General features: G+C 48.3%; 3 protein-coding genes across 4 annotated transcripts; 2 read left to right on the top strand and 1 right to left on the bottom strand.

The window, feature by feature from the left end:
* Window positions 1–1,403: 1,403 nt before the first annotated feature.
* KMT5A (lysine methyltransferase 5A) lies at window positions 1,404–9,569 on the top strand. 2 transcript variants are annotated; one of them, XM_083873844.1, is made up of 8 exons: window positions 1,404–1,589; window positions 3,649–3,805; window positions 4,589–4,654; window positions 4,733–4,805; window positions 5,452–5,536; window positions 5,877–5,936; window positions 6,422–6,612; window positions 7,323–9,569. In XM_083873844.1, exons 1-8 carry the CDS (start codon window positions 1,434–1,436, stop codon window positions 7,531–7,533), a joined length of 999 nt encoding a protein of 332 aa, XP_083729970.1. In that variant the 5' UTR covers window positions 1,404–1,433; the 3' UTR covers window positions 7,534–9,569. The 2 variants fall into 2 exon arrangements, with proteins under 2 accessions (XP_083729970.1, XP_083729971.1); XM_083873845.1 differs by having other exon boundaries at window positions 1,416–1,589; window positions 4,589–4,805; window positions 7,323–9,567.
* A 1,199-nt stretch (window positions 9,570–10,768) lies between these two features.
* On the bottom strand, window positions 10,769–15,240 carry RILPL2 (Rab interacting lysosomal protein like 2). Its single transcript, XM_083873847.1, has 4 exons — window positions 14,861–15,240; window positions 13,900–14,051; window positions 11,513–11,623; window positions 10,769–11,044 (listed from the first exon to the last, which is right to left on the bottom strand). Exons 1-4 carry the CDS (start codon window positions 15,215–15,217, stop codon window positions 11,002–11,004), a joined length of 663 nt encoding a protein of 220 aa, XP_083729973.1. The 5' UTR covers window positions 15,218–15,240; the 3' UTR covers window positions 10,769–11,001.
* Window positions 15,241–15,283: 43 nt separating this feature from the next.
* On the top strand, window positions 15,284–17,392 carry SNRNP35 (small nuclear ribonucleoprotein U11/U12 subunit 35). Its single transcript, XM_083873846.1, has 2 exons — window positions 15,284–15,316; window positions 16,268–17,392. Exon 2 carries the CDS (start codon window positions 16,367–16,369, stop codon window positions 17,162–17,164), a length of 798 nt encoding a protein of 265 aa, XP_083729972.1. The 5' UTR covers window positions 15,284–15,316; window positions 16,268–16,366; the 3' UTR covers window positions 17,165–17,392.
* Window positions 17,393–18,507: the final 1,115 nt, after the last annotated feature.

Below are 18,507 nucleotides of genomic sequence, written 5' to 3'. Positions count from 1 at the left end.
GTGACAAGTGGCACCACCCCGTGTCCTGAGCACGCTCAGGTAGGCCTTGCCACAGGAGGGGTGACACAGATAAGAAACAGGAGTCATGCACTGTTGCTCAATACAAGTGTTCTGCTTATCATGGAGCCCCGAGTCCTGTGTGGCAACTTCCTGACTTCCATGATGGCATCCACTTGGAATCCATCCAGATCCCCCGATCCCCGTGTGCTCTTGCCTCTTTGCTGTGTGTTACTCTTTGCCATCCTACTTTCCTGATTTCAAAGTGTATGTACTAGTCCCGTTGGCAGCTTCTGACCAGGGAATCGATGCTGAGGGCAGTTCCAGCTCTCCTGGTGATAATGATGCCTCTGTCTTTCAGCCTGGTAATATTTTTGCTGCCCTCATTATGGAATAGGGATTTACAAGGTCTTTGATGCTTTAGTGCAATGCTTGAGTATTACCTGTTCTCCAAGCAATCTTGGAAGACGGAACTAATAGACTTAAATTTCAACCAGAGAGATCTAAACTCAACATTGCATAAAGCAGCCTAATAATCTCGAAGAGCAGAGTTTTACAGTCCCGCCAGGATTAGAGGTCCCCGGAATCCCCGCTGCGAGGTGGCGGGGGCCGTGTGCCCTGCGGAGAGAGGTGCAGGACGGCGGCGGGAGGTGCCGGTGCACGGGCAGAGCGGGCGGGGCGGGGGCAGGAGGTGCCGGTGCACGGGCAGAGCGGGCGGGGCGGGGGCAGGAGGTGCCGGTGCACGGGCAGAGCGGGCGGGGCGGGGGCACCACCGGCTCCCCCCGAGCTCCGGGGGCCGCACGGCCCGGGGGATCCCGATCCCGCGCGCTCCACACACGTGGCGGGGCCCGGCCGCGGGAGGGGCGTTCCCTGCCTGGCCGCCAATCAGAGCGCTGCTTGCCCTCGGCACGGGCCAATCAGCGCCCAGCGGACACACATTTAAACCCCGTTCCCGGGAGCCGCAGCTACCGCGGTGTGACAGGGAGAGGGCGGGTTATGGCACCTCGTGCCAATCAGAGGCCTGCGGGCGGTGATTGGCAGGAGGTTAAGCCAATGGTGTTGCCAAGGGTAACGCGGCGTCGCCCTGCGGAGCGGTTGGCGGCGGCGGGGACTCCGCGGGGACAGTCGGGGCCGCCCGGCGCGGGGGCTCCGGGGCGCGGGGCCGCCGCCGCCGCCGCCATGGCCGGAGGTGCGCGGGGCGGAGCGGGCACGAGCGGAGCGGGGCCGGGGCGCGGCGGGACCGGCGGGGCTGGGCCCGCTCGGCGCGGGGCATCTCCGCGCCGTGGAAGCTCCTCCTGGGAGGTGCGGGGAGCCGGGGCCGGCGGGACTCCTCCCCCGCGCGGTGTGCGCAGCTCGCCGGGAAGGGGCTGGGCCGCCGCGGCTCGCCCTGCCGCATCCAGCCCTTTAAACATGGCGCAGGCCGCGGCGGCCGGGCGATGACCGCGGGCGGCAGCGCCGGACATGGCTCAGGCGCCGATCTTACCCCGTTGCTCCTAGGGAAGAACATGCCCAAGACCAGGGCGGGCGGCGTGGAGAAGGCAAGCCCCGAGAGCGCGGAGAGGAAGGGCTCCGGCCGCCCCCGGGCCGGCGGGGTAAGCAGTGCCCGGGCCTGGGCGGGCGGAGCGGGGCGGGCGGCTCCCGGGGGTCTGCTCTGCCCTCCGGTTCCCCCCGGTGCGGGCGAGGCTGTGTCCGGGCTGCCCCGGGGAGCCGCGGGGCCGGGCCTTCGGGAGCCCCTCAAATCATTCAGAAATCGCTTAACTTTGAGAACAGTCGGATTCTTCCCGTGTTTTTCCGTGCCCTACAGCAGCCAGGCCCTAAGCTCGGCATTCCCTCCGTGCCATCTTCCCCGTCCTGTAGTTCTGTCACAGGCAGCTGGCCGGAGGCTGCTTGTCTCTTTGCATTTCCCAATGGAAATAATTGCGGCTATTGCATCAAATCCCGGAGCCCCTCAGCAGCCTTTCGTGTGTTTTGCTGTGCCGAGAAAAACCTCTGCTCTCCGGGGTCTCCAGCCTGGCACAGACAAAGACGTGGCAGCGGCGTCTCGGCTGCGCCAAGAGCGCAGCAGGCAGGGAGCTGGGAATGAAGGGAGGAAGCTATGCTGGAAAAATAGTTGTTGGTTTCCTGTTCACGGTGTATTCAAAGCCTGAAGGCTCAGCTGGCAGGTGGACTGCTTTGGGTTTTCTCCCAAAATGCCCGTATTTAAACTTCTTACAAAATCTTGAGGACTTTAAGGCTCAGGGTTCGTTGCTTGCAGTTGTTAAAATGGAGTGTTTTCATAGTTTTTCATGCTTTGAAGCCTCGGGTTTTTGATAAGCAAGTCTTGCCTTTCAGAGGCCTTTTGAGAAATATTGGAGGTCAGGGAGTGTCCATCTGATTTGCTTTTTCTCAGGCTGATCCATCATAATCTCAGTCTTTAATAAAGTTTATTTGTGGACTAAGAGCTGAACCTTTAACTGGTCTGACTTTGTGTGAATTATGTACATAGGAAGTTTGTTATTCGTGACTGCGTTAATTATTAAAATTATCCTATCTGTTCTATTGTGTACTTTGTTTACTTTGTCAGTGTCTGTGACTGAAATACTGAGGTATTTGTTTAGTCAGCTATATTTGAGCTATCTTTTTTTAACTACTGGGACCCTTTGTTCCTTGCTTTTCTAAAAAAAATACATGCATATTTTTGTTGTTTTAACTGGCTTGCAGGGTCTGAAAATTGCTTTTGGTTGGGTCAAACCATAGCCAAGAAAAACTCATTCTGCCCAAGTGGCATCTGTTTGTCCAGACACTGAGATTTAACTGTTGGAATCCGTGTGCCCAACATACCCTGCACAGGCAAGCACAGCCAGGTGGCAGGAGAGTGTGAAAGCAAAGGTGACAGGACTGCACTGATCTTTGCTGAATTTGACACTGTTGGCATCTTGGAGCCTGTGCCAGTGAGCAAACCCCAGGCTCTGTGGTGTCTGGCCATGCCAGAGAGTTTTGCCATTTTCCTGTTTTGGCTCTGTGTAGATTCTTTATGGTCTTTTTTTTTGCCATAAACAACTTTTACACATTCTTTTTGTATCATATAATGGATAAAAAGGTAGCACTGTTTATCTCCCATGCTTTGCTGAGAGGTGTCACTCAAGGTAGGCTGTAAAACTGACTCCTCTGCTGCTCAGCTGAGCATATAATTTGCTGCAGCAACATTTGACACCTCCTGTGAGTAGCTGGGTAGCTCATACCTCTCTGGCTGTGAGAGCTCTGTGCTGGGCCTGGGCAATTTTTGCTGTGTTATTCATATTTTTTTTGGCTTGTGCTCTTTGAGTCTGCCTTCCTCCCCAGGAGCTCAGGCTTGGGGTTTTTTTTTAGCACCAAAGTTCATACTGTGAAGCACAAGGGTGGAGGCTGGAGTTAGCTATGACTACCCCATCCTGCCACATTTTATGTGAAAACTCCACAGACTGAGAGCTTTCATTAGTTCAGTTGTCAGAGTGCTCAGCACTGTTATGTTTTCACTCAGAAATCACAATCTCAGTGGAGGTGATGCTTCAAGCAAGTGTAATTTGCATCAGCACAATCACCTGTCAGATTTTTGTGGATGCCAGCTTGAAGTTCCTGGAATCTGTGCTGAACTGATTTTTTTTTTTTTTTTTTTTAATGGGTCTGTTTTAGGAGAATGTGTTTATCGGTCAATCCAAAATCTACAGCTACCTGAACCCCAACAAAGCTCCTGGTGCTCGCCCCCCACTCCAAGAAGAAAACTCTGTCATGTATCACGAGGTGAAATGTCAGGGCAAAACACTAAAGGAAACCTACAGGAAAGGAGCTGGTAAGATTGAGCTTTGGATTCCTTGTCTTGGTGAATGTGCTCCCACTGCCCCCAATTCTAACATTTTCATCGAGAAATAAAAGCAGTGCCAGATTTGCCAGGCTTCACAGGTGCTCCAGTGTAGTGACTAGAAATGGGAATGTTCCCTGAGCTTATGAAGGGGAAGAGGACTCATCTGGCTTGTGTTTAAAGGGGCATTTAACAGCCTTGGTAATTTGTCAAAGCACTTTGATGCAAACACCTTTAGCAAGCAGATATTTGAAGTCCCATTTGAGGCTTTCTGGAAACTTGGGGCCTTTAGTTCCTAATTTGGCTCCCCAGTTTTGACAAGGAAGTGAAGGTGGCTTTAGCTTGTCCCACTGCTGAGGCCTTGCAGCTGTGCTTTGCTCCAGTGAGACTGCAACATCTGTCCCAGCAGATGGGCCTGCTACACCTGATGATTTATTCTAAATAAAAACGTTATTCAGCTTCAAACCACACTCACCTACCTCTGAGTCCATTGTCTGAGGAGGAGGATGTGGTTTTATTGGGGTAAGATGCAAAAAAACCCCAAGTAAATGTTAATTATGGGTGGGGAAGATTTCTGATCAGTGGGAGCCCTTAAGCTCCCATGGATTTAGCCTGGGTGGCATTGCCCACTTGGTGTCTACAACATCTGCAGTGCAGGGTCACTGCTGTCCTTTTTCTCTCATTTGACAGAACTATAAACACTGGAGTTCATTTAAAGCCCTCGGGTGTAGTTGGCCCTAAATTCAGAGCCTTACTCCATTTCCTTGTCACCAGGAAAAAAGAATGGTGGCAAAACAGTTGAAGGTGCTGTGAAACCAGAAGACCAGAAGGATAAGGAAGGTGGGTGCAATCCTTTGGTGCCCTCCTCTGATCAAAACCAAGACACTGTGGAAACCCAGAAGACTCCCCTGCCTGCAGACTGTGCTGAGGAGGCCAATGCAAAGCCAGCTCAGAAGAAGATGATTAAAGCAAAACGGGGACCAAGGAAAAAGTAAGTGACTTGTGAAAGGACAGCTCGTTTTCCAAAAAGAAATCACGCTTTAAAAGCTCTAAAATAGCATCCAAATACCTACTTTGCAGAGGGCTTGTTTGTCTTGAAAGCAAGGTTAAAGTGTTGTATTGTTCTATCACAAATGAAATATTTGCTGGTCACCTATGGAAAAAAAGAAATTAACGAGCCATTAAGACCTACTTTCCCGTGGACAAATGGGAATGTGTCGTGTAGAAACAGAACAGTTGGAGGCTTCCTGGCTGAGCTGATGCCCTTTCTCATGGTATCAGAGAAATGTGAACTAACATTAATGAATTCCTTGCCCAGCAGTTTTCGTGACCTAAATTTTCGAGTGCCTTCTGGCAAGGCACGCAGGGGGCCCCAGACTTGTAATGTGACCTTCAGTTGATCTCCAACGACATCTCACTTGTATTGTTCAAGAATTAGTACTGGAGTAATGGAAATGGTGTGGGGAAGAAAAGGGGATGTAGCTTAAATCTAAGAGTACTGATAAAAAGCAGTGATTCATATTGATCACCTTTCAATTTACCAAGGTCAAATAAAAATTGCTTGCACATACCTTTGCTCTAGAGGTGTAACTTAACAAATTGTCTGAAGTGTGTGTTCTCTTTTTCTTGCTCCTTAGAACACAGGGAAGAACACCAAACCGAAAAGTGACAGATTATTACCCAGTCAGAAGAAGTTCCAGGAAGAGCAAATCTGAATTGGAGGTAGTGCTTCTTGTTAAAACGACATTACTTTATAACATGTCTGATTAGCTGAAAATTTGGGGAAGTTTATAACTATGGTTTCCATTCCAAATGCAAATAATGTTGTTCACTTGAAGTATTGTTAAGAACATGCTTAAAATTTGGAAGTGCTGGTCCAGTTTAAAACAGATTCTGGCTGCTTATGTATTTTGGGCAGCAGGAATCTGTCTTTCTGCCATTCAGTTTGCTGGAAATAGGAGATGGTCTGGAACAATGAGTGTCACTGGTGGGTAATTTCCTTCCAGCTCTAGAATAACTATCAACAATATTGTGGTTTTGTTTGTTCTTGTTTATTCTACAGACTGAGGAAAGGAGGAAAATAGATGAGCTGATTACAAGTGGGAAAGAAGAAGGAATGAAGGTAACTGCAGTGCCAACCTAAATAGTCATGTACTGTTTATTATACAGTGTTTGATGTTAATCTATTTAAACAGAGATTAGCAGAACTCAGTCTCAGGACTCTGTGATTCTCTGATTAAAATGCAGGAAAAGTGGATCACACAGTCCTTCCTTTTGAGTGAGCCCTGTTGGTCTCTGAAGGATATGTGTGTGCAGCCTCTGTTTTAAATACTGAGGAGGCTTTAAGGTCTTTACAGAACTGCACTCCTAAGTTCTTTGATTGGAAGACTTTGTGTCCAGCTACCCAGTAACTCAGTGTGTCCCAGACTCATCCTGCATTTCTTCCACCGTGCCATGCATTGTGCTTCTGCAGCTTTGTCTGCAGTACACACAAATTCCCTTTTGCAGCATTTTTTTAAATGACAAATCAATTCCTAGTAATCAACATATCTGCAATGATGTAAATCAGCTGGGAAATGAGAAAATACTTTCTTTTCAACTCCACAGATTGATTACATTGATGGCAAAGGGAGAGGAGTAATTGCTACTAAACATTTTAATCGAGGAGAATTTGTGGTTGAATATCATGGGGATCTCATTGAGATCACTGATGCCAAGAAACGAGAGGCTGTGTATGCTCAAGACCCATCCACGGGCTGCTACATGTACTATTTCCAGTACCTCAGCAAAACCTACTGGTAAGCTCAAGTTTACATTGACAGAGGCTTTGAATGCTGCTAATTCTTTTCTTGTCTTCATGCAATTTTTTTTGTTTTTAATGGGAACTGTGAATTATGAGATCTTCTGGAGCACTGATCCATAGTCTGAGAGCCTCCCATGTGTCTGGGCTATGAGGAGTTGTAGGTGACTTCAAGCCCTGTTCTTTGAAGTACAGCACAAACTGTGTGGAGAGTTGCATCTGCCTGGATGAGGCTTGTAGTTCTGCAGTGGTCTTCTGCCTAAATTTATCCTCTTGTAAAATGAACTCCTTTATCTGGGTTGGGAGGAGTTGGTTTGGAAAGCAGGATGGACAGACTCCCTGGAAGAGAAACATTTCTTTCAGCTTTGACTGGGTATCCTTGTTTCTCCAGTCTCTGACACCCACTTCAGTCCAAGCTTCATAATTTATTTCACATCTGGATTCTGCTGCTCCTGGAAACAGGCAGCTCAAACAGTCCCAAAGTTTTTGAAAAATTTCCCAGGGTTGTTTCAGTTTTCCTGCCTTGCCATATTACGGCTATGTATTTAATCGTGGTTGTTCTGTGATGTAACATGATCATCTGTTTCTCCTTAATTTTTCAAGACTTGTGTGGATTCCTCCTTCTTTGTCTGATTTGCACTTTGGGCTTTGTCCACAAACATGCCCCTGTCCCAGGAGCAATCCTGTGTTCTGTTCTTGCCCTTCCAGTGTCGATGCTACAAAAGAAACGAATCGTCTGGGAAGGCTCATTAATCACAGCAAGTGTGGCAACTGTCAGACCAAGCTCCACGACATCGATGGTGTGCCTCATCTCATCCTCATCGCTTCCAGGGACATTAAGGCAGGTGAAGAACTCTTGTACGACTATGGAGACAGAAGCAAAGCTTCCATTGAAGCTCACCCGTGGCTGAAACACTAATTCATCTTCCTTGTTTTGGGTTTTTTTGGTTTTGGACTGAGTGTTCTACAAGGAGTCAGTGAATTTTTATTTTTTTTCCTGCCCTCACTTCCCTCAGCTTTCTTAGTGGACTGCTTATGGTCTTCCGAGCTCCTTAAAAACTGCCTTTTTGCTTTGCAGTATTTAAATACCCTATTACAGTTTTCCAGGCAGGCTTGAATAATTGATCTTAGATTGCCAAAACTTTTATATCACAAAAGGAAAACCCTCCTTAAAAATCTGAATGCTTCTGCATAGTGACCAGTGCCACTTGAGCAGCGAAAGACTTGCACAGAAACTTAATCACTGGCATTGTGCTTCTGCTTTTTGCAAGGAAATCTCACACTCCACTTTGGGGTGCTGAACTTGGCTTTATGACAGAAGTACTGCTGTACTCTTGGTCATCCAGTGGCTTGACTGCCTGTCAGACTGTTTTCACAGCCCCAGTGCTGACAGGCTTCTCTGAGGTGGATGCTATTGTCATTCTCAAATAACTTGTGGTAGGAATCCAGTTTCTCCTGTGTCGTACATTCTGTTGGCAGTGAACTTCAAATGCACTGGCACTGAGGGGAAAGGATGGTCAGATTGACTGCTTCCTTTGGAGAAATGACTCCCAGCTAAATGAGGGTGAATTTTGATAGACTGGGTTGATACTGATTACAGATGTGAAGATAGAACTTCACAGTGAGAATCAATGTTTGACATTTACTTATTTTCTAAACTTTGAGAAGGTACCTTTTTTTATAGTTGATGGCTGATTCTTGGAGGTGTCTCCCAGAGGATTTTAAAGAGATAAAAGCTCTCTCCAAAAATTTTTATATTACCTTCCTATGCTAATTAGCCACATCAGAAGCTATTTATTTACTGTGAATGCTTGAAGTAGAGCATAGTGGTTCCAAAAAAAAATAGGAGTCATCTTCATATGCAGCTTCAAACTGTAGTGATGGAGTTCATGCAGTGAAGAAAGTAGATTCCTTATTGCCTGGTCCTGTAGGTCTGTCCAGCACAGTCTGGTCCCACTGTCTCACATGGGAGTTGAGCTCTTGGCATCTCGTGGATGTTCAGCACGTTACTGTTGGAGAGCCAAACCTGGGATATAGGCAGGCAATAAATACAATGCAGGTCCTTTATGTTAAAGATGAATTCTTACCAGTTGGAATTTTTGCCAAGGCAGGCTTGGCATGTGTGTAGATGAAAATGGCTGTGAGCCATCAGCCACGCTTGCTGCTGGAAGATGTCAGCAAGGGATCTGTGGCTCTGTTAATGTCTTCTATTCCTCATGTCTTGAAGGCTGCTGCTGTTCCAGCTGAATGCCCTCTAGACAATCTTATGCTTGCCTATGTGATAGGTCAGATAGCAACAACATCCTGGTTGTGTGCTCCAGCAGCAAGAGAGGTGGCTTAGTGATGTATTTTTTAAATTAAAAACTTGAAGACAATGTCTCTGTAAAATAAAGAATATATTTATTATTGATGAAAACGGCTGCTATACTACCTGTGTCTCCATTGCAGTTCCATGAGCATTTTGAAAGAAAGCTGTGAAAATCATTAGCTGTTAAATGCTTTATATTATTTACTGCTTCACACAAGGCAAACTCGTCAGAGCAAGCCTAGGTATTTTCCCATTTCTGAAGAATTAACTGGAGACCTCTTACATTACGTGTACTGAGTTTCAGGTAAGCCTCATTAGCCAACTTCTCTGAGTTGGCACTGATTTTTCTCTGGTCTCAGTGACAGAGACCTCAGCAATGTGTACAGTGTCCTGTTAAGCTAGAGCACTTCCCTTAAGTCACAATTGGAATAAATTTTTTTTGTTTTTTATTTAAACATTTACTTGTTCTCTATCAGGTTGAATAGCTTAAAACCTCTGTACTTCAGCATCACTTTTGTAAACAAGAAAGGGGAAAGAGCTCCCTGTTTTACATAAAAAGAAAATGTCTTCTCTGAAATCTTAACTGGTAATTGAGTAGCACTGCATTGGAGGATGGAAATAAAGCTCATGTTGCACTGCATTGTATCCTTTACTTTTCTAGGAACACCTATAGAGATCTATCGATCTATCTCCATGTATTCCTCACAGGATGTGTCATTTGGATGTTTCTCTGTGCCTCACAGGAAGGCTTCATCTTCTAACAAGGTGTCACAGGGAAAGATACCCTTGGGTTGGGAGCTAAACTGCCTTTTTTTAAAAGGAGATTGGAAAATACATCCCTGGATAAACCATGGAAGAGGATGGAATTCAGATCACATGTAAGCATCTCTCTTCAGCTCAGAGGTGCATTCTGCCTATTGCTGAGTGATTGTTCCTTTGTTTCATTTTTCTGTGCACAAAGCCTCTCCTCAGGCAATGCAGTAACTGCCTTCCCTGCTGCCCTGCTCTAGAAAATACACAATGAAGGGCATGGCCAAGGCTCGCTGGTATTTTGAAGATGGCAAAAGGACTTGAGTGGTTCTGTGGCCTGGCTAAAGCAGCTGGCTGAGGTCAGCCATCTGTGGTGTGGCCTTGCTGACACACAGTTGTTCCTGACCTCTGGAGGGAGGCTGCAGCTCTGCCTTCTGCTGAGCCACGTTCACATTGTGCAGCTGAGCAGATGTGTGAATTGTCCTACATTTTTTGTGCTGCCAGTGTAGGAGAGGGGATCAAAAGACTTCAGAGCCTGCTTTTATTTCTGAAGAGAGTAAGATCACAGTTTGATACCTGTCACTGCTTCTTTTATGTCTGTTCAGGCTTTCCTGCTCTGGATATTCTACCTTTCTAAATGGAGAACCTAATTGGTGTCTTTCAAGCTGCTTTTCCCACTCCTCTGTTTGCCCTATATGCTTCCACTGGTGCTAAATCTCATTACTGGGGCCAATCCACAGCTTGTGGCAGGTGATTGAAAGAACAGAGCTTATACAAAACACAACTGCCTACCACAGGAGACCTTCATCTGTCAGAAATGAAATGTTTGGTGCACCTGTTCCAGTCTGAGCACTGCCTGCACCTCAGTCTTTCATGAGGGCAGAGCCCAATTGCAGCAGCTTTTCTTCCTTTGCTGTGCTTTTCTCCACTGCTCATCTCACCCCCAAACACCCACCTGTGAATGGCATGCCTCTCCTAACTTATCTTCATCTTACAAAATCATTTGGGCTGAATGTTTTGATAGCTGGACAGGAAAAGTGTGCTCTAGTACAGATCATCACAGGCTCTTTTAATGAGAATAAACCCCAACTTTCTATAAACGTTTTTATTTTCTACATGTGGGTAATGTCTGACAGTAAGAAATACAAAAAAGTGTCTGTTTCAAACAGCTTCTGAAAAAGCAGAGTACAATCTATTCTGAAAGAATATTATACAACATGAATTTAATGAGATTGCTCATTCTCTACAGTAGGAGTGATGCTGCTGCTTCCAATCATTGTCTTTCCCAACACCTCCGAGGCTCATCAATGCCATTCTCACCAGCAGCAGTTAAGTCCTTGAGGATGCTCCTTTTCCATGTTTAAAAGAAAACCTAAAAAAAGAAAAAATCCATAGCAGAAATGAAACAATAATGTACAACTGGAAGCCAAGGAACAGGCAGGGGCCTGGTCTGTCAATGTGCTATTTTGGGGGATTTTAGGGACAGACCCTGAGCTCGTGGGTTTTGTGTACAGTGTAAACAAAGCTGGGGCCAGCCCAGGGTGCTCTCACAGCACTGAGGGGCTGGCAGGGGAGGCAAGTATTGAATCATTTTCCTTAGGAATGCTTGTTTTTCCTAGGAAAAAAGTGACTCCCTGCTTGCATGGGTGGAGGTTGCTTTCCTGTGCAGTGCTATTTTCCCCAGGAAGAGATTGCTTTATCAGGTTTTTAACTTTAATGGAGAGCAGAAAACAATATCCAGCCAACTAGGCTAAAGTTCAGCGTCCATCCCTGGATTTACTGTGTAAGAAGTGGGCCATGTTCTCACAAATTCCTCCCCAAAATCTGCAGACCAACTTACAGTCGTTTGATGATTGTCTTCTCTTCACTGTCCTTGCTGGTGCCAGCACTGCTGCCAGTGGCTTCTTTTTCCAGTTCTTCAGTTTGGTCCTTTTTCTGTGAGATAATCCCACTGGGAAAGGAAATGGTTTTGTTTATTTTTTTGTGGGTTTGTGCAGAGTGTGACAGTGCAATAGTTAGACCTTTCACTGGGCAGCAGGACATGGGTGAATGAGTGTTCACAGGACAGGGATGGCAGCCCAGCCTCTTCCTTGTAGTGAACTGAAAATAATGAATTATTATCCCTAAATACAGCAATGTAGTGGTGCCAGGGTTATGTTTTAATGAAAACACTAAAAAAGTAACAAGCTGCTTTCTCCACAGGGAAAAAAAAAAAAAAAAAAGGCAAATCATAATGGGGGTGAAAGAGAAGTGATAATCACTCTTGGATTTGTGCAAAAATCCAAGGATAAGAGGAGAATGTGGACACAAATGGTGAATTTCTGCAGGGGTGGGTGGATGTGTGGTACCTCCAGCTCAGCCAGCCAGGCTCTCAGCAGGCCTGGGAACAGATGGGAGATTCCCAGCTCCCCTGCAAGGCAGGTGCCTGTTCCTCTTTCCACCCTACAGAGGAGAGAAGAAAGGCTTTGCCTCAGCTCTAGATTTTACCATCCCACTTCAGTGTTTCTACACTCCAGAAGTTGTAACCGCCTACTCCAGGCAACAGTTTCAGTTTGGCCAAAGGGTGTTTTCCCTGCCTGGAACGGGGTTAGATTTTCCCAGGCTGCACATTCAGTGTTTTCACAGCGTGTCCTGAGCTGACCTCAGTCATTTGGAGAGCTCAGTGGATCAAAGCCTGTGACTGCAGTAGCTGCAGGCAAAGAGTAGCCAAGCAACACTCAACTGGATTTGGAAATCAAAACACAGAGCACTTAAAAACTGGTGTGACACCAGGCACAGGGTAATTCTGAGGCAGACTCTCCTCTTGGATAAATGAAACAATGCCCTGTTGGGTGACACTGCAGAGCTCTAACAGCTGCATGGTAACTTCTACCCAGAAATCATGATGAAAAATGCAGCCCCCAAACACCACCAGTCACTCTGAGCCAGTCTCTGAGCTGTTTGTTACCTTGTGTTATACAGAGCTTATTTCCAATGTGTACCAGGCATTTTAGAATGTATGTTTATCTTCTTTTCCTGCACAATTACTCTTTACTACAATTACAATTAGGATTTTATGTGACTGTTCAGAGGGAAAATGGGTTTTGGCTTAAGCTGTAACACTGTATGAGGAGTGTTGCAACTTACTCGACCTGAAAAGCAGCCCTGCCCTGCTCTTGGTGCACAGCACTGTGACTCAAATCACTAAAAACCTGAAAACATTCCCACTGTTACATTTTTAACTTGGCCTGTACTAAACTGTGTAACAGCTGGGAAATCAAAACAAGAAGCCATTCCACTGCTGCGCAGCAAAGCATCCAGCTGAGCTGGGGAAGTGCTGTCAGGCAGTTTGTAAATTCTTGGATTTAAGTTTAACTTCTTGGTTTAAGCTGCCTGTTACAGACAAGGCAAAGGGCAGGCTCGCTGTGTCCAGGAGGGTGCTGCTGAGATATCCCAACTGAAATCTAATGTGCTGAGATGTTTTGTGTCTAGATTAAGAAGCAATTTCTTGACCCAAAGGATTTATAATCCAATCTGATGAGAGGGGACAGAGATTGGGAAGGAGAGCCTTTGGGGTGAATGAATTTGTAGCACCAAAATCAAGACTCTTCCCACATCCCACCCTTTGACTCACACTGACTTCTCCCTTCAAGAAAGACCAAATCCTTCTCTGAAATCACTTGCTTTGCACAGTTCAAGGGCCTTACACAACCCTCTGCTGGCAGTCTCAAAAACCCCACAGCTTATCATGAATGATGAAAAAGCTCAATATTCTGTTTCTAGATCAGTGCCATACCCCCGTGGGAGTGAAGAACCAGAGACCAACCAGCATCATGCTGCAGGAGGAAGGAAACTTTGACTAAAGCTGAGCTGGAAACCCCCCATGATCTTTGGTATGTAGTGTGGCTTTAGACACAGGGTGTGTGTGCAACTGCTGGGACTGCACAGAGGAATTTTGTGCATGAGAACCCAGCCTGGAAGTGGAGTGGGAGTAACTGGGTGTGGGCTGAGAGCTGTGCAGAGGAAAAGGGAGTTTGGTTTTTAAATCATGTTGCATAGAGACTTCATTGTTCCCCCATTTTTCTTTGCTCATTTGTGCTCTGGGGAGCACAGGGGTCACTTACAAACCTGCACAGTGCCTGTCCTGACCTAGGGGCCCAAACCTGCAACACTCTCACCTGATAAGCTTCCCAGACATGAAGTACTTATTAGTAGTAGTTTTAATTCTCTGCTGACTTCAAGCTTTACCTCTTATAGCACTGTAGCTCCTCTTGCACCACCAGCAGCTGAGCTTTCAGCTGGTTCCTCTCCTGCAATACATCCCGGAGCTCCTGTAACGTGAACCGGGGCCGGTTGGGGTCTGTGAGGTCTATCACCATCTGATCTGGTCCAAGGCTGGGCTGTAAAATAAACAGCAGTTGATCTTGTAACCTCTTGAAAAACTCCTAATTCAGAGAGTTAAATAGCTGGGTTTTATAAATATGGGATTTTTAGAACTAGTATGAATGCATCACAATCCTGATTTTTTTTTCTCCAAGCAGTTAATTATAGTTCTTTATATTTTTGTATTCCCTTAGTGACTGTGTTCCCCAGCCAAGTATAGGCCACAACTGTGACAGGCTCTGACCACAGTGAAAAGCAAAGTCTCTGTCCCAAAGAGTTTGCAATTTAGCTGTCAAGAAGATGCTTTTATCAGATTGTTCTCAGGTGATGAGAGAGGCTGAGCCATCTAATGCCACACCAAAATTCCGTGTCAAAGAAAGGTGAGAACTGAACTCTTTTAGTTTAGAACCTTTGTAGTAATCCAGAGGGGGTTACAAAGCCTCAGTGTTTGCACACAGTGGTCGCTATGGGGCCGGTGCTGTGAGGAGCTGAACACGGTGGGTTTGTACTCTGAACTCTCTCTGAACTCTGTGCGTGCCTGCACGGCTTTGCTGGGCCAGTGACTGCAGTGAAACCAGAGCGAGGAATCCACAGCACCGCCCCCCGTAACCACCCCAGAGGAAAGAGCTGCGGGACTTTCACGGCCAAAGACGGGAAGTGACTTTGTGAGGCTCGTCCTGCTGACACAAAAGAGACCGCGAGTATCGGCCGGGCCAGCCTAGGGCGGTTCTGGGTGCTGGACCCGCGAGTGTGTGCCCGTGCTGGGGAAGGGGCCGGTGTCCCCTGTGTCCTGTGTGTCCCCTGTGTCCCCGTGTCCCGCACCCACCTTCGGGTCGCTCCCGCGTGTCGCCGCCCGCAGCTGCTCCAGCTCCCTCCGGAGACTGTCCCTCTCCCTCCGCAGCTGCTCCTCGGCCAGGCTGCTCTCGCTGACCAGCGCCTCGAGCATCTCCAGCACCCTGACGATCCTGAACTGCAGGCGGGCGCGGGCGGCGGGCAGCTGCGGCCCGGAGCGGAGCTGCAGCAGGTCCCGGCCCACCACGGAGGAGATGTCATAAACATCGGCGGCCGTCAGCTGGAACGGGCTCTTCTCCAGGGCGCTCTCCGGGCCGCCATCCTCCTCCTCATCCTCCTCTTCATCCTCCTCCTCCTCCCGCTGCTCCTCCCCGCCCCGGCCCCGCTCCATGCCCGCTCCCTCCCCGCCGGCGGTGCTGGGGCGGAGCGGCTCCTCCCGCCCCCGGCCCTGCCCCTTCCCCCGGGCCGGCACCGCCCGCTCCGCGCTCCGGTAAGGGACGGGGCCTCACCCAGCCCCGGGAGCCGGCACCGAGCCCGCGGAGCCCATCGGGCCTTTCCGGCGGCTCCGGGAGCGGAACGGGGGGACTGGCGGGCTCCGGGAGGGGGGAAAGGGCTGGAATGGGCCCCGCGGGGGCGGCTGAGGGATCCGGGCCCGGGATCGGCCCTGCCCGCGGGAGGGAGAGGAGCGGGGCCGGGGCCGGGGCAGGGCCCGCGGGGAAGGAAGGAGGGCCGGGCCCCTCAGGCCGGGGGAGGACGCGGCTCCTGACTCGGCTCTGCCCCGCCTGTGGCCTCAAACAGCGACACGGCCGGTTTGTTTTCGCGTGGCACACTCTGGGGGATTTTTGGATGAGCACAGTGCGGCGGTGCTGGATGCGCTTCTGGCACAGGCCGTGAGGAGGGCAGGGGGAGGGAACTCTGCAGAGCTGAGATGTTCTAGAATACGTGGTTTTATTGCAAGGGTTGTGGGTAAAAAGGGCTTTGCCTTCAGCCACCAGCCTGGGCTGGAGGGAAGCCCCAAAGAGAGCAGGGGTAAGAGGGAAGAGCGTAAGAGAGCAAGGTGGCAGGGGTCAGAGCACAGGGGGAAGAGAGCCAGAGAGAGCGAGGTCCTGGTTACAATCCATTATATCTCCTTTTCCGATGAATATTCTAATTTACAGTGACCAACCAATACAAGACACTAAAAAATCCTATAGAATCTCCATACAGCCTATAAGAACTACTACATTACCATACTGTGTTGTATTTTAAACTCTAAAAACTACTCTTTAGACTTTTCTGTTTTAGTACATTGACCTTTGGGTCCCTCAGCCAGCAGAAGGGGATTGTTCAATCAAAAGGGATTCTCCTTCAGCTGGCCAGGCTGTTGTTTTTAGGTTATAGAGTAACTAAGACTAGGTATCCTACAACTCAAAGTAAACTTTTATTTTTATTTCGATTATAGGTTTCATATTTTCAGAGCCTTTTTCTAAGCAATCCTATTTATAAGGTTTCCCTGATTCATCTCCCCCAACGTGCCACGTGTGCTGTCCCCCAGCAGACCATGTCTGACTGGGCCCCCATAGCCAAGGAGTACGACCCGCTCAAGGCCGGCAGCATCGACGGCACCGACGAGGAGCCCCACGACCGGGCCATATGGAGGGCGATGCTGGCCCGGTACGTGCCCAACAAGGGCGTCACGGGAGAGCCTCACCTCACCCTCTTTGTGGCCAGGCTCAACCTCCAGACCACGGAAGAGAAGTTAAGGGAGGTTTTTTCCCGCTACGGAGACATCAGGAAGATCCGTCTGGTTCGAGACCTGGTGACGGGGTTTTCCAAGGGTTACGCCTTCGTCGAGTACAAGGAGGAGCGCGCCCTCCTGAAGGCTCACAGGGATGCCAACAGGCTGGTCATCGACCAGCACGAGATCTTTGTAGACTTCGAGCTGGAAAGGACTCTCAAGGGATGGATTCCCCGGAGGCTTGGAGGTGGATTTGGAGGCAAAAAAGAATCCGGGCAGCTGCGGTTCGGAGGGCGGGACAGACCTTTCCGAAAGCCCATCAATTTGCCAAACGTGAAGAATGATTTTTATGGAGAAGGATCATCAGAGAAAAGAAACTGGTCTCGTGAGGGAACGAGGGACTGGAGGACGAGGGACCGCGACCAGGAAAGGAGCAGGGACAAACGGTGGCCAGACAGGGAGAGGTCGTGGGGCTGGGGTGACAGTGAGAGAGAGAGGGACTCCAAAGAGGAGAGGAGCAGGGGGAGGGAGAGGAAGGACAGAGACAGGAAGGACAGGGACAGAGACCGGAGCAGGGACAGAGATACCAAGAAGCAAAGAGATGATGATAAGCACCGATAGGTGACCGTGCCTTGTCCTTGGGGTGTGTGACCTGCCCTTGTGGCAGCTCGGGGCTGTGACAGCATTCCCAGAACAAGCTGTGGTGTTGCCACCTTGTGCCTGACTCTGCTGCTAGCAGCTCTCTGTAGTTTGGTTCCTAATGCAGTTCAGATGTGTGTTGACTTGTTCTTTAGAGAAAATAAACTTTTGTATTAATGTTTTTCAACTGGTGAGTGCTGTAAGAAATGCACTGTGTGTACAGGCATCCCATCTGGCTGCCTGGGTGAGGGATTGGTTATCTGTGGGCCAGATGTCCACAGGTTTGTTAGGAAACAGTCCCTGCTGGAGACACAGGAATGGAATAGCAACAAACTGAAACTTCCGTGCCCCAAAACAGAAGCTGATGGGAAGTGGCTTCATTTTTGTGAAGACACTGGGACAGGCAAGGCCTTTATTGATACTGTGTCCTTAACTAGTTCTGCCAGGTGAGAGAGAAACATGGAACCAATCCACTGCCTGTGATGACATGGGAGGATGAAACTCTTCTGTACAGAGGAATGTGCACCACGGGGCAGTCAGCAGGTCAGAAAATGCCTCATGGTCCTGATGAATCCATGGACAGTCACTGAAGGGAGGGTGTCATGAGTAAATGAGGTTGCAACTACACCCACTCTCTCCTCACCCTTCTACACAGAGTTTAAATCCATTCTGGAAACTGGATTTGCTGCTGGTTGTAGCTGAATTGGGAAAACAGAGGCAAAGCATCTTTTTCAGGGCTAGGGTGTGTAAATACAGACACATCTCTTCCATTAAGCTTACAGCGCTTTCTAGAAAAGGCTCTGTCATGTTCTTTGTCATCATAAGCCATTCCTAAATATATCATGTGTTTTAAATTGTATTTTGTCAGTCTTGGAATGGCTCTGTCCTAAACCTTGTCTGGTTTGAGGCTGTAGTTCCATGAAGAGTTGTACATAGACAGATCCATAGGCTGCATCCCCAAGAATGGATGATATTACTTTCCACAAAGAAAAAGGAAATACGTGTTCTTCAGAAATATTTATTAAACTGTTAAAATGATTTACTGCCCAACCGAAAAAAAAAATAAAAATAAACCAACCCAAAAAATGTCAGTGATCCTGCACTTGGCAGGCAGGATTGTTACACCCCTTACCTGCCAGCATCCTGGCCCCTTTTCTAAAAGCAGATTTTCCTTGAATATTGACAAACAACACACAACAGATCCTCAGATCTTTACAAACTTCCCTCCGCGCCCAACAGCGCTTCTGGGGTGTGTGAATGCAGCATGGCAAATGTGAGGAGTGGTTAATCCAGCAGGGCAGGAGCTGCACAGGAGTTGAGGTAAA

This window comes from Zosterops lateralis (assembly GCF_965231275.1).
Source record: "Zosterops lateralis genome assembly, chromosome: 17".
Taxonomy (NCBI): Eukaryota; Metazoa; Chordata; class Aves; order Passeriformes; family Zosteropidae; genus Zosterops; species Zosterops lateralis.
Note: the sequence above shows the minus strand (reverse complement) of the source record. Positions and strands in the feature narration are given on the sequence as shown.

Coding starts and splice junctions, on each gene's coding strand:
- RILPL2 (XM_083873847.1), bottom strand. CDS start 15,217: ATGGAGCGGGGCCGGGGCGGGGAGGAGCAGCGGGAGGAGGAGGAGGAT. Junction 11,624..13,899: donor GAGCTACAGTGCTATAAGAG/GTAAAGCTTGAA, acceptor TTCCTTTCCCAG/TGGGATTATCTCACAGAAAA. Junction 11,045..11,512: donor AAGACAATCATCAAACGACT/GTAAGTTGGTCT, acceptor TTCTTTTTTTAG/GTTTTCTTTTAAACATGGAA.
- KMT5A (XM_083873845.1), top strand. CDS start 1,434: ATGACCGCGGGCGGCAGCGCCGGACATGGCTCAGGCGCCGATCTTACC. Junction 4,806..5,451: donor AAACGGGGACCAAGGAAAAA/GTAAGTGACTTG, acceptor CTTGCTCCTTAG/AACACAGGGAAGAACACCAA. Junction 6,613..7,322: donor TACCTCAGCAAAACCTACTG/GTAAGCTCAAGT, acceptor TTGCCCTTCCAG/TGTCGATGCTACAAAAGAAA.
- SNRNP35 (XM_083873846.1), top strand. CDS start 16,367: ATGTCTGACTGGGCCCCCATAGCCAAGGAGTACGACCCGCTCAAGGCC.